Source organism: Oculina patagonica, chromosome 8 (genome assembly GCF_052425735.1).
Source record: "Oculina patagonica isolate OP01 chromosome 8, crgOcupat, whole genome shotgun sequence".
Lineage (NCBI taxonomy): Eukaryota > Metazoa > Cnidaria > Anthozoa > Scleractinia > Oculinidae > Oculina > Oculina patagonica.
Genome location: NC_135765.1, coordinates 5,100,752 through 5,115,693, shown reverse-complemented (window position 1 = coordinate 5,115,693; position 14,942 = coordinate 5,100,752). Strand labels below are relative to the sequence as shown.

General features: G+C 37.3%; 1 protein-coding gene across 2 annotated transcripts; it reads right to left on the bottom strand.

Moving 5' to 3' along the window:
- Positions 1-3,260: 3,260 nt before the first annotated feature.
- Positions 3,261-13,379, bottom strand: LOC144663437 (uncharacterized). 2 transcript variants are annotated; one of them, XM_078524389.1, is made up of 5 exons: positions 13,327-13,379; positions 5,783-6,092; positions 5,313-5,468; positions 4,899-5,051; positions 3,261-4,690 (listed from the first exon to the last, which is right to left on the bottom strand). In XM_078524389.1, exons 2-5 carry the CDS (start codon positions 6,087-6,089, stop codon positions 4,152-4,154), a joined length of 1,155 nt encoding a protein of 384 aa, XP_078380515.1. In that variant the 5' UTR covers positions 6,090-6,092; positions 13,327-13,379; the 3' UTR covers positions 3,261-4,151. The 2 variants fall into 2 exon arrangements, with proteins under 2 accessions (XP_078380515.1, XP_078380514.1); XM_078524388.1 differs by lacking the exon at positions 13,327-13,379 and adding an exon at positions 8,957-9,056.
- Positions 13,380-14,942: the final 1,563 nt, after the last annotated feature.

Here is a 14,942-nt window from a genome sequence, read left to right as displayed (position 1 = left end):
TCCCTTCGGCCACTATGCATTGACATGAAAATGAATGAGATGAATGCTGAGTTACTTTAGAACTGAAAAACTGGAAAACTTTCATTCAACACATCTATTGTATTTTATGATTGTACGGAAACAAAGGCTGTTACTACTGTTACTAATGGACTGGTCTCAAAATGTTTGGAATGTCTACATTTCAGGTTGGTAAAAGCAGATCAGGTTTCATCAGCTTGAGCAATGTCATACATTTTCTGCATGCACTTTGGCATTGAAGTTTGCACATCACAAACAGACCTCAAAAATCTAGAGAATATGAAAACATAATATCATACTTCCCACCCCCAAGCCCAGCATTCCCTGCCTTCCCCCCCCCCCTTATTACCTCACCCTACCGAACGCACTCCCCTAATTTCCAATTACTACTAGTTTCAGAGGTGATTATAAGAATTGGGTCATTCTGATTGGTCGAGAAACTCGGTTAATGAGGCTGTAGTCACCCCGCGAGAGGTGATTATAACATTTGAAGGCTTGGTTACTAAGTCGTGCTACCTTTGAATTCCAGGCAAGTAAACATGGCCTTTATTGCTGAATGAAATTTTTCTTCATTTGAAAGGAACCACTCCAAGTCATGGATTTTTAAAACATTGGGAATTTTTCAAATTAACTGCCAAGGCTTCTGGACCGAAAATAGTTTCAAGAGATGGTTCTCAAGGCACAAGGTGGTTTTGAAGATCGCACGAGGCCATCAGAAACTCAGTCAGATCGATTTAGTAAAGCTGAAACAATATTCAGTTTCATTCTGACCGGAGCTACTCATTTCGAGAGAATTTGCACATTTGCTTAAAAGTCACCAACAATTAAACAAAGGTAACGGACATCTATCTTTCTCGTATTGTTTGTTTTGTTTTGTTTGTTGTTTAAACACTTAAGTGTAAATCTAATTTCATTCGATGAATCAAACTGTATGCAAACGGCATTCGTGTTTGTTGTATTCTTGTTTTCTGTTGTTATTTTACACAGTTTTTGTTTTTCACCTCTGAAAATTATACTAAAACAATTATTCACCTCAGGCGTGATTATTTGACAATAATCACGGAGCCAATATGTATTTGATAGGGTCCTATTTTATCGAATTCACCTTTTAACTATCTTTAACGGCGATAATTTCCGTAGCACCTTTCAAAGCTCCATTTGATACGTACATATCAAATGTGTTTGTTATTATGCCCTTTGTTTTTTGCTTTTATTATCAGTTTACTTTTCTTTCTTCGCTCTTCCTGATTCCTCGCCTGGTATTCTCATGTAACTTATTTTGGTACATGGTGGTCAACTAGAAAACCTGATGGTTCACTCTGCCTTCCATTCTCAAACTTAACTGTAAACATAAAAAAATTTGTATTTTTAAAATTTTTTGTAAAAAAGTTTTGAGGAAATAAAGTTATGTTATGTTATAGTCATATTTGTGTATACTAAGACAGGCGATTTTTTAATACCTTCATTTACCTGAGAAAGTAAAATAATATTCCTCACACACAAAAAAGACATTCGCAGAAGATAAAGAACACATCAAATTCAGTTTAATCGTTAACAGGCCGAGTACATGCAAATACTGTGGACTGGTTTGTGGCTGGATTGAAACATAATTATAAAGGTTGCTCTGGGTACTTGGACAGTAAAAAGTAAAAGCATTAGTTTCACTCCAGGTAAACCTTACTTCCAATCTAGCCACTAGCACAGTAATACTAGTTTACTTTTAAATCGGCGACAAGATACAACAGTGTTCTTTGAAACATTAAAGATTAAATACATCAATAAAAGCAACCTGATCTACTTTATATAGCTTAACCCTTTCCATCGATGAGCCACAATTCGAGTAACGAAATGTTGTTTCATTCTGTGGGTCAGTGCATTCTGATTATCGAAATGAAAGTTATGTCAGGTGTTTGTTTGTATGTTGTTTAAGATCGTGCTAGCTTTCAAATCTGTGGATGAAAACCTAATACAGTCAACTCTCGCCTTGCGGACACCCCGCTATTGCGGACACTCGCTATTACGGACAAAATCCAGATCCCCAGCGAAAGAGGTATGACTGGAAATGACTCTCGCTATTACGGACTCTCGCTATAAGGGACACTAAACGACGCCCCGGGCTTGTCCGCTATAACGAGAGTTGACTGTATGTGGCACTGAAATGAAATATCTCAACCAAAACTTTCATATAAAAGGTAGAGGTAAAGCCTGCTGTCGAGCCAAGTGGCTCATCAGGCCGGAACTTATCCCGGTTTCTGTAGCATTAAGCGGCTTGGATGGGATGCTAGTTCATCGCAAGGTTGCTGATTAACTTGTTTGAAACTCTAGCTAAGTGGCAATTTAAAAAAAAAATCCCATTAAAGCTTTGGTTCTCTCGATGAGGTAAAGGGTTATTATATTTAGCAACTGAAACACAAAAATATAGCCTCGTGCTGTAAAGCAATATTTACATACTACAAATTTTCCAAGCGATGCAAATAAGAAAACCCTAAGCAATGAAACGCACAGGCAATGGACTTACAAAACTTTACAAAGTCAATTGAGCCTAAAACACTGACGTCGCTAGTAACTATAATACGATGCCCTTTATATGGGCTACTTTAAACCAATTATGTTACGACAATTTAAAATGTCAAATATTTTAACAGTGAATCACATAATCCAATATTTCTAACCTAAAATGCTAACTGTTAACTAGAACCTTGTAACTTAAAAGAAGAAAACAAACAAATACTATTCCAAATATAGTATGTAGATAACCTGACCTCAACTTTAACTAAAACAAACTTTGTTTACAGCAAACGATGAAGATATGAATTTTTCAGTAAAGCAATTCGATCATTTTATATTTCAATCTATTTTGTGGAATGTAATATATTTATTTCATTAGCCAGGTGAAAAAAATGGAAATTGCGTGATTAATTCACGTAAAGAACAGTAACTTGATCTAAATAAAGTACTATAAACCTGGAACTAAAGTAAAGAATAATCTTAAAGGTAATTGGATTTGACGGTTCAGCTGTCTTTATAGCGGAGCTTTCAGCGGCCCAAAGGGCCACAGAGAAGAGCCCCATACCCATAGAAAATTAACAGACCCATGCTCTTGGTTTTTCATGGTCATCATGGCTAGCGGCATGGTTCGCGGTCGCGTGCGCCTAGCGACGACGACGTCGTCGTCGTCACAGCGTTTGAATGTTTACAGCGTTTGAATATTAAGTTTTGCCAAGTGCAATATTTTGAAACAACAAAGAGTTTGTACGCGAAAGCTTTACACACCTGATGGCACACGCAACAACATTTTCGGTTTTGCGATGAGTTACTTGAATTCCGACCTAAACTCCGTAAATCTCTTACAGAAACTAAAGAAACTCATTACGTCTATCCATGTGATGTTCTCCTGAATAACTAAACGACGATAAAACAGGAGAATTTAACCAAATTGAACTTTATTCAACCAAGGTTGTTCGAAAACAAAATTATGCCATCAAGCGCGCGCTGTGTCTGTTAATCTAAATGTTGCAATTTTGATTGGTTAATGTTTTTCTCCTGATTTTTTCAAATATGATACTTAATGGAAACGAATGTGCAAACGCTTTGTTCAATGCGATTCATAGCGAGTTACACGTTTCAACCCTTATGGGTTTTCTGGTTACATACGTCGTATAAAGATTATTTAGCTATCCTAACCATTCAGTTCGTTACCCTAGTTACCATGGTCCGGTGTACAAACCTTTGAGTCTAGTGAATCTTGAAAATTATAGATACTAATGCTAGTTCACGAACTAAATTTTGCAGCCTGTGATGTAGACTTGCTCCAAGTCGCTCGTTAGATTCGCAGGAGACCGCTGAATACGGAAACGAAGGGCGCGCGCGGGCATGAAAAACAAAATGGTGGAGGATCGTGGCGGAACAAGCCATTCCTCGGCAAGTGTCATTAGTTTTCCTTCGCGCGCGCGTTCACATAAATGAATCCCGCGATATCCCTCGCGCGCGATTCAAAGGCGATTTTACTCAAGTGGTCTTTTGCGCTTGATTTCAAAGCTATTTTATCTAAGTTCGATTTAAGTAACTAAAGATGCAAAGAAGAAACGAGCGACTTGGGGCAAGTCTACCTGTGATGAAATAAGCAATTTTTTTTAACGAACAAAGACTTTCCAGAAATCACCTGAAGCCGCTATACCATAGTAGTCATCACATTCAAATCTTGAGGGATTCTCTTCCAAAACCCATTGATACCGACCTGTCCAGAAAGCAGGAGTGTAGTATAATCTGTCTTGATCTTGATCAAACCCCCATTTACCAACTTCGAACGAACCACCTTCATGTCCCCACTTATGGCAAAAACCTGCTAGCTCCGAGTCATCATCGTCCATTCTCACAAACGAGCCACAGGCGTCGGGCTTGACATCCGTCTGACCGCTAAAGTACTGGACTACAGCTTCACCGGTGTTGTTAGCAGCCGTGGTTACGTGGAACGTACGTCCATGATATTGTTTACTGCAGTGGAATCTCAGTTGAGTGAAAGGCATGTGTGTTATCAGCTCATTCATGGCGCTTTTCGTGAGAACCGTCTTGTTGTTGTGATAGCTGCTTATTCCTCGGTATGTTGCCTCAACTGACAGCTGTCGAGCGGCCGAATCGCCAATCACCACGTTGGAGACAAGAAGCCAGCCTCCTGAAATCATGCAAGGATCATGTGTTATTTGACAAAACAATGGCTTCAGAAAAATTTAACGAGGCCGAAAGAGACAAGTGCTCAACCTTGAAATAATGCAATGAAATAATTATTGGGTGAGCTTTCAGTGAAATCACGATCAGATTCAAATCCGGGGATCTGTTTAAGAAAATCGCTTCTTTTACTCAGCGAATTGTCTATAGCTTACCACCGTCAGTTGTCAGGTCACAGTAGACTTTTAAAGGGTTTCCGCTCTCCTCAAAGTCGATCCAGTACTCCCCGTCTCCTTTAGAGTACCCAGAGTCCCGGATGTCTGTACAAGAATGACCAGGATGATAGGGATACCAGCCTACGGGCAAGACTATAAACAAAGAGATGTTTTTCTTTACATCATAGACTGTTTTAAAGGAGTATTCAGTGGTAACAACAGCTTAGTATAACTTTCTGTTTGTGTGAATATAAAAAGCCCTGAAGGGGAAAAGAGGCCATTTACCAACCTATTTCTTGTACAAATTCTAGTCTTATTCCAATATTTTGTTTGTGATTTCAAGCCTGGTGATCCAAATACCATTTTAATTGACAGGCATTGCCTCTATTATCCAGGGAATCATTCATCACTTACCACCGTCGGTTGTCATGTCACAGTAGACTTTTAAAGGGTTTCCGTTTTTCTCGGGGTCCAAATAGTAAAAAGTTCCGTTGACCGCTTGTTCTCCTTCACTCGCCTTGATCTCTCTGCACGAATCAGCAGGCAGCTCGGAAATGGAACCGAGGGGCACTGGGGTGAAATGAAAAAATTCATAAGAACATAAACCCAGAAAGATTTTATCAACTATTGACGCTAAAAATTGTTTAATTCGCTTTTTTCACGATCCCATAATAATTACACTTTGTTTCCCCAAAATTTTTGCATAAGCATTGTTTTCAATTTCTCTTGGGACTGACGATTGTACGTCATTGTAAATCCCAAGAGAAATTTAAAACAATGCTTATGCAAAAATTTTGGAGGGGGGAAAACAAGATGTATTATGGGAACGGTGAAAACAGGCAATCTCATCTTTTCACATCTTATCTTTTGCAAGGTTTGTTTACCTCTGTTTAAAGCCTTCCTCATGTAATATCTGTTGCTGTCCTTAACAAAGTCCTCTGGTCTGGCCTCCTTAGTCCTGTTATTCAACTCGCAAATGTCTTCGGTCACGACGTAGTTATAACTTTGACATCTGACGTCAAAGTAACACGCGTCTCTGCAGTCCATCGAAAGCGGCCATGCCTTGAACGTCTTAAAGGTGTGGTCTCTAAGCATCATTCGATAGATGGAGAAAGTGTCAATTTCACATTGCTGGCTGGAGATGTTGCGGAACATTACAGACACCAATAACAGAATGGCAATAACCGGCATCTTCTACAGAATAAAAGTTATGTTACTGATTAGTGTATGATATGTCCATCGAATCTGTATTTCTGAAGATCTTCGGCCATTTTAAATGCCATCTTTTTATTATTGGAGTTATTTGTTTCCTATTGCTACTCCAAGAAATATATTTATTACTGGGACATACATTGCTGCTGCCTTTATCAAAATTGCCCTAGCTAGTGCGCGAATTTGGTTTGGAATTTCCCAGGTGAAACAACTGAAGATTCATCTTACGGTCATCCAAGGAAAGAGAAAAAATATGAATCGTTCAAACACCTTTCTTTCCGATATAATTGGCTATAGTGACAACGCAGGTAATAAAAATTTTCTTCAAATCATTAAAATACACCAACTAACTTGGAAGTTATTTGAATATTCTGCACCCTGAGTAAAGATGTTCAGCTAGAACATTTAACTATTTCGTTCCAGTTGTAAACTTCTTGTAGGTTAAGCGTACAAATTTGGCGATTAGGACAAAAACCGGACAGCAGGGTCTCTCACTTTCATTTATATTATCATTTTGTAAACAGGAGGACCTAATATTCAAGACATTAATAATTAATGCATGTATGCATGGCTACTTTTACTGTTCACACTGTAATTAAAGATGGTATAAAAATGTTACTTAGCAAAATCTTTTAAATATGTTTTTACTTCGTAAAAATGTTTTACTCGATATTCTTCACTTTAAACAATGATGTTTAAGTAGAAATGTTGAGTATTTAGTTTTAGTTGTAAGCTTCTTGTAGCTAAAGAGTTTCGAAATTTGGCGGTTATTACAAGAACTGTTTTGCAGAGTCTCCAACGTAACTTTCATCTATAGCCGATTAAAGACTTTAGTAATTATACATGTGACTAATTAAAAGTGGGATGATAAATGATTCCTACGTTAAAATGTTATTAATATTTTAACAATTATAAATATTTTTTACAAAGTAAAATATATTTTACGCGATATTCTGCACTTGAAGCAATAATGTTTTAGTGGAAATTTGACTATTTGGTTCTAGCTGTAAGCTTCTTGTAGTAGCTGGTTTTTAGGAGCATACACGTTTGGCGGTTAGTACAAGAACTGGATGGCAGAGTCTCCAACTTTCATTTATATCATTAAAGACTTAGTAATTATACATGTAAGTAATAAAAAGTAGGATGATATGGGCTGCACACACTGTTTATAATTACGGTGCACTTAAAGATGTTATAAATATTTTATCTTGTATAAATATTTTAATTAGTGAAAAAAATTACTCTACTCGTTATTTACTAGAATATTTTTCACACTAAGCAATAATGTGATTTTGCATATTTTAGCAGATAATGGACTACACTTTTCGGCTGTGTAAAGTAGAGTTATCAGCTAGGTCCCAAAATTGAAATATTCGCTTCTAAATCAAGGCCATTTTTCAAACTTCGTTCGATGCCAATCGGTAGTGGTCATTATATCCTTGATTTCGCATTTCCAGGTGAATAGAGGTAGGAATTGATATTTTTTTTTAGCAAACTAGAAATGTTTATGAGCAAATTGATATAAAAATTGTTGGTGTTCGATGCGAATGAAATATTTGACAGCGGCTCGAAAAATGCCTATTTTTCTAATTTTTCAGACGTTGCGGCGGGCCCAAAAGGGCAAAATATCTAATGGCTTCTAACGCGGCCAGAAAATCATTTTGTATCAAACCAAATCTGTTTAAGTTTTAGCCTCGGTTAAGCCTTCCAGTTGCCAGAGTTTCAGGCAAAATTATTTTTTGACGCGAATTTGAGTGGGTGTTTTTAAATTGTGATAATGCGAGCAATTTGATGTGTATTCGTACACCGAGTAAGCCTTCCTTGGGTTTTTTATTCGCCGTAGGTTTGGGCGACTTTAGGCCATTTTAGACGACTTTAAGGGACACTAGGTGATTTTAGGCAACTAAAACTAAAGTTGTAGAGCACTTTTGGCAGTCCTATTGTCGGTTGAACTCACTCAGAGAACAAAATATGTTATGCATAATTGGCCCATTTACAGTACATTGGTTTTCTGGCAGTGTTATGATAAAATTTTTCATGTACCTGTCATTTTTATTTGTGCGAATAGTCCCTTAACAGACACTCCTTTACAGCGCGTAATTGTACGGGTAATAGGCCTTATCACGGTTTTTGACGCCATCTTGACGAGTAGGCAAAGCGGGTAGAAATTACAGTGTTTGTATGGGAATCCAACGGCAAAAATCGTTAAAAAAATTGAATTCTGGTCGACTTATGAATTGTAAAGTTAAGATACTAGGCAAAAGTTTTTATTCGCCGAGTTTGATGGATGCAGCTGGGCTAGAAAGCGTTCAGTTACGTTTTTAATTTTCTATACATTTGTCTATATTTTTTTCCGCATGATTGACGCGGTTTTGCACCAGTGTCGATTGAAAATGCGTGCGTTTATCATGAAACGTATATTAAGCTGTCCCTAAAAACCGGTACAGAACATCAATTGTTAGCTATTGTTATATTTCACCTCTTGCTTTCGCCTATTTCTTTTTCTGCTCCCTCAAAATATGAATTGAAACATTCCAATAACAATGTTTCTGAAAGATGATATTGTGACGCGCGAATTATTGGGTATATTCAAGGTACTTCTGAATATACCCACAGGCATATTCAAGTTATTCAACTTCGCTGCTGCCTTTATTAAAATTCGCCTAGCCAGAATCTCCTAGGTGAAACAACTGAAATCAGTTTCATCTTTGCGCTCATCCGAACGAAGAAGGTAAAAAAATACATGAACCCCTGAAACACCTTTTCTGCGATATAGATTTTCTTCAAGTCTGTTAAATACAAATTCTTTCTATTTTTCTAGTTTAAGTGGGATTACTGTTACTTACGTGAAAGATAAACAGTGATGACACCCCTAACTTTGTAGTTATTTGAATATTAAGCACCTCGCGCAAAGATGTTTAGTTAGAAATTTGGACTATTTCGTTCCAGTTGTAAACGTTTAGAGCATAGAAGGGTCTCCCACTTTCATTTATATCATGCATTTAGGAAACAAGACGACTAAACATTAAAACATTAATAATTCATCCATGTAAGTAATAAAAAGCGGGATGATATATGGCTACTTTAACTGTTTACGCTGTGCTAAAAGATGGCATAAACATTTTTCTTGGTATAAATATTTTATAAATATTTTACTTCGTAAAACTATTTTTTGATATTCTGCGCTTGAAGCAATAATGTTTAAGTGGAAATTTGACTATTTGGTTCTCGTTGTAAGCTTCTTGTAGTTAGGAGCATTCATATTTGGCGGTTAGAACAAGAACGGGATGGCAGAGTCTCCCACTTTCAACTAAGTCATTATAGAGTTTAGTAATTATACATGTAAGTAATTAAAAGTGGGATGATATGGGCTACACACACACTGTTTATAATTACGGCGCACTAAAAGATGTTATAAATATTTTACCTTGTATACATATTTTAATAAGTAAAAATATTTTACTCTACTTGTTATTTACAAGAATATTTTTCACATTAAGCAATAATGTTTATATTTTTTCTATTTCTTTCCAATTTTAAACTTCTTGAAGCTTTAGAGAATACAAATTTGTGGGTTCCTATATGAAACCGATGACGGAGTCTCCCACTTTTATCTATATCACTTTGGAAAAAAGGAAACCTAAACATTAAAGACAGTAGTAATTATTCTTGTAAGTAATTGAAAGTGGGATAATATCGGCTACACACACTGTTTATAATTACCGTGCACTTAAAGATGGTAAAAAATAAAATATTTTACTCGAATTGTTAGTTACTCAAACATCATTCACGTTAATCAATAATGTTAAATGATTTTTTTACTGTTTCGTTCTAGTTTTAAACTTCTGGATGCTTTAGAGACGGTTAGCACAAGAACCAGATGACGGGGTCTCCCATTTTCACTTATATCACTTTAAGAAAAAAGATGACTAAACATTATAGACAGTAGTAATTATAAATGTAAAGTGAGGGATATGGGTCAGACTAAATGGCGTGGGTGGGTGGGTCGTGCGTCGTGGGTCGTGGGTCGTGGGTCGTGCGTCGTGCGTCGTGCGTCGTGCGTCGTGCGTCGTGCGTCGTGGGTCGTGGGTCGTGGGTCGTGGGTCGTGGGTCGTGGGTCGTGGGTCGTGGGTCGTGGGTCGTGGGTCGTGGGTCGTGGGTCGTGGGTCGTGGGTCGTGGGTCGTGGGTCGGTCGTGCGTTTTGGGTCAAGGCAAGTTCGCCCCCGATGCAAAGGAGCATTCTCACCGATTTGTTATTTTTGGATACCGTTTTTCTTATTAACAAAAACATGTTTTTCTTTCATGTCGGGCCCACCGTTTCGCTTTTTTCCCTTCATGTCTGCCGGACAGTTTTACGGAAATGGGCCGAAAATTGCAAGTATTTGCTTGACCTTGGCGTGCAGGCTGTTTGCCGACTGAGAATTTTCTGATCGGCAACGTTTTGGTAACAACCAATTTATTGAACGATTTCATGTAGGTAGCTTGGTGGTTCTTCATTCCATATCGATTAAATGATGATGTTATTCATTTATTTGTTTTTCCAAATTTATCAGGGAAGTCACGCTAGCCAATATATTTTATAATTTTTAAAGAGTCGTGGCTTTTCTTGGTCATTTCAAGTGAAAAAGTTACAACTTCTCAAGTCTTTTTTTAACTTTAAGGGATTTCTACAGAACACCTAATTATTCCTCTAATTGAAAGAAAAAGAGTTTCTTTTCCGTTGATCGCTACTTACCAGTGATCCAATTAGTGGCGTGGGAACGCTCAAGTATGATTGGTTAAAAATAGGTGAAATGTACATGTTTTGCTGAAAGCATTTGCGGAAGCATTATCAAAACTTGCACTGTCTGGGACTATAGCGAAAGGAATTATTTATATTCTTGAAATAAGTTAATAATTGTACGCCGGTTTTAAGTACTAGAGATTTGTTTCACAAGGCCAAATCGATGTTGCTGTTTCAGAATCCCGAACTTGCAGGTTTGTCGTCGACCGCGGTAAAACGACAGAAATATGCCAAAAACAAGACAAGTACTTCAAAGATAAGGTTGATTTTCACAATTTAAAGTTTCATACATTACCGGTATCGTGACAATTTACGAAGCTTTTTGGGGCTTTATTAAAAAATGTTTGAAAATGGTGATATGTGGACTTCTTTGCGCCATTTTTTCAAAGCACTTTAGTTCAGATGTAAAACATTAAAAAGTAAAAACACTCTTATACCTGGGAAAACGGGAATGTTCAGAAAAGCGTGACTCTCGCGTGACTAAGTGATCGTGACGTGTTTTAGGTCAAAGTTAAAATGAGTAACAGATGTCAAACGAAAGGTGTCAAGGATTCGCGAGAGGTAGTTGTTGTACACTGTTGTATGTTGTACAATTAAAAATTGTGGAAATATGTTTATTTACACTCAGCAGCTATTTTTTGCTCATACTAACACATCAGATATGAACGAAATTCCCCGAAATAGGAAGAAAAGCTGCCTATAAAGACATTTGAATGCGGTGAGGGTGCGTCGAGATTTGACCTTACGTTATCAATTGAAGCTTGAGGCTGCAGATGCACTATCGAAGGTTGCGTTTAAAGAGATTAAAGGGAAATCAAAACTTGCAATGTCAAGCACTGTAGCGAAATGAACGTTTTATTTTGTTGAACTGACTAAAGTTATATTTTAGACCATTATTTTAAAATAAAAATGTTCATATTATTTGTGCATATATCCTGCGAAACCAAGAAACAAGAAACCCAGTGGAAATATTTCGACACTAGTTTCCACTGATCCACACACTGGTCCCTGATTAAAATTCCGATTTTACATAGATGAAATGGCAGAAATATAAGTAGCTGATCGGCTTATCAGCCAAACTGAAGGAACTTGTCCTTGTCGATGCAACCGTTTTAAGGGTGTTCTTGTTTGTTTAAGATTTTTCAGTTTTTCTGCGAACTAGTAGCCTGCGTGGCTAACTGCGTGGCCGGCGTTCAAAGGGGAAGGAGAGGGGAAGTTCTAGCGGTAGTCTCATGCAACGCATATTGTAACACCTCCATCCGGGGTCTTTGAATGAGTGAGTTCAAATTTTCGGCCTTGTTAAGCGTCACACATTTTTCGGTAAATTTAAAATCCAGAGATAGTTGGTAACACGGCTTATACACGCACGACCCACGACCCACGACCCACGACCCACGACCCACGCCAATTAGACAATCTCGAGGGATATTGGCTACTTACACTGTTTACAACTACGGTGCATTCATTCTACACATATTTAATATTTACTGTTTTAGGGCATTGTCTTGGAAGAATCCAGACACCTGTCTCTTACAAGGAGTGAAGGCGGGAATGTTTATACTGTTAAGCCAGTTCAGTCCCCTGCAACTGTGTTGGCGCTTTCTTCATTTGTAACTGCCTGTTGTAGCTTCGTGCATTTTGTTTCAGTTAAATTTTTGTGTGAACAAGTTGTGTATAATTGCTGCCGAAGGTTGGAAACGCATCTCTATACAGTTCGGATTTTTTAAGTACTCGTTCAGTATTTGTAAATAAATATGTTATGTGAAGGAACAGTGATACGCAAAACAATTCTTTCAAAAAATGGTTCTCGGTAAAAGCTACTGATAATGCAATGTTAAAACTATGTGTGGTAAGAAAAAAAAATAGCGAAATGGCAATGGTTTTCAGCTAGCAAATTAACGTTGAGTCGAAAACAAGACCAAACTGTTCGTCTCATCTCACAATAAATTACGCCGCACGCCTAGCAATGAAATAGACACTGGGTGAGGAGCGGACGAAGAAGAAAATTTAACTGCTTTACAAATTTTGTAGTTTGAATTTAGAACAGATTAATTGGTGATGGTACTAAGTTATGCGAGGACGTCACAGAATGTCTGCACTGAGCGCTTACAGCCTTCTTTCCTAAAAGAACTGTAACAAACTAACCGTCAAGGCGTTGAAGGAGCTGGAAAAGTTCGGCCAAATTTTTTCAAGTTTGCCGTTTATAATTCGTCTTAATCTTCCTATGTCCAAATCATTCTTGGACCTTTGCCATTACTTCTCAGTTTTGTATTTATCTTGCTAAGAATAGTATTATTTTAAGTTTTCCTTCAATTTGAAGTAATTTTTTTACATCAGAAAAATTACCTAATATATTGTGGCTTACATCGTCTGAAAGGCAGAATATTATTATTTATAGGTTAAAATTTCCTAGTTTAAAAGGAATATGTTTACCTTGAGGACGATCCCGGTAGACACGATCAACCGAATAAGGTGAATTATTTTGCCTGAACGACACAGAACCAGGCCTGAACGACACAGAACCAGCTACAGAATAGTGCCGCTAGCAGTACTGATTTTTACATCAAGTCTGTTTTGCACCTGAACATGACTGTGTTTTCTCTGTGCATTACATGTTTAATTAAACAATAATCTTAAAGTCGTCAGTCGGCAATATCTCTGTATTTTATTTATTTACCCTGCGGGACTTTACTCCCGTATATATCGAGGTGATTACAATGTTAGTAGACTTAATGGCTACTGGAGTGAGTGCAACTTAATAATCAAGGTTGTATTTATCCTCGCAGCACCTAACTCTGTTATTGGAGTTATCAAAACTTTTAATTTTGGAAAAGTTTTGATAACTCAAATACAGAATAAAATGCTACGAGAATAAATACGGCTTTGATCAGTTAGTTGCACTCAAAAGTTACTAAAAGGGTCACCTATACTTTTTTACGTGAAGTATGATTGGGGTTATTCCTTTTTTCCGTGAAACGTGATTTAACCTTTTATACTTTCGTGACGAATGATTGACTTGTTTATATTCCAACCCTTAGTGGGGTGCTGTATTTGACTGAGCTCTGTTTTCTAGGCCCCAAGAAGAAAGAGGAAATGACATAAATATTTTATTCGCGTGCGTGAGCAACCCAATTCAATGCAGCGCTGTCAATTCCAAATTCTAAAGCAATAAACGAAAACGTCGCGTTTATCGACACCTTTCTCATTAAGACAACTTTAAATTGTATAAACTATCGGGTAAATTGAGTAAACATTTTATAACTAACTGGAGAGCTTTTAGGCTTGGCTAAATCTATTTAATAACATCCTTTCTGGTGCACGTCAACGCATGGAGAGTCTATTCTATTTTTGCTTTCAGCTCTGTGTTGGGTTTAGAACAGATGAAACTTTAAACAACTATTTTGTCGCTTGTACGATCTTATCAGTGATGGCATGCAATCCTGAAATCCAGTTTGTGTATTTCTGTGGTTTTACGCCTTCTGAGCGTAACAATCTAAACAGGGACCGACTTGACTATTGTGTGAACGTGGTAACATTTTGGTTATTATTCGCGATGCGAGAAAAGGCCAAATATTTTACGTGACTCAATCTTGCAAAATGCATACTTATATCGTAATGCATGCAGAGCCGCAAAACGGCGTTTCAAAAAAAATATGTCTGTTGAATCTATTAAAATTCCCGATTTATCGAAATAGTTGAACAGTACTTCTACAGAATTTTAATATGTTTAAGACCCGATGTGATATAGATACACGGCTGTACCACCAAATTGTCCTAGTGGAAAAAACCCTGAATGTTTAATTAATGTGTTTATTTTCAAAAACATATTAAACAGAAGCCTGTTGTGTCAATTTCTAGAAGCTAACTTGAAAATCATGAAGAAATGAATACTTGATCGTATTAAGAAGAGTTCATTTTCAAGTATTCAGATATTTGGGGACCATGGACTTCTCTCAACTGGAAGTAATACCTCTAAAAAATCATTCATTCATTTGAGTAAACATTTTCCAGACGTTTCTATATCCCAGCGGGAAGCGACGCGTGTTGGC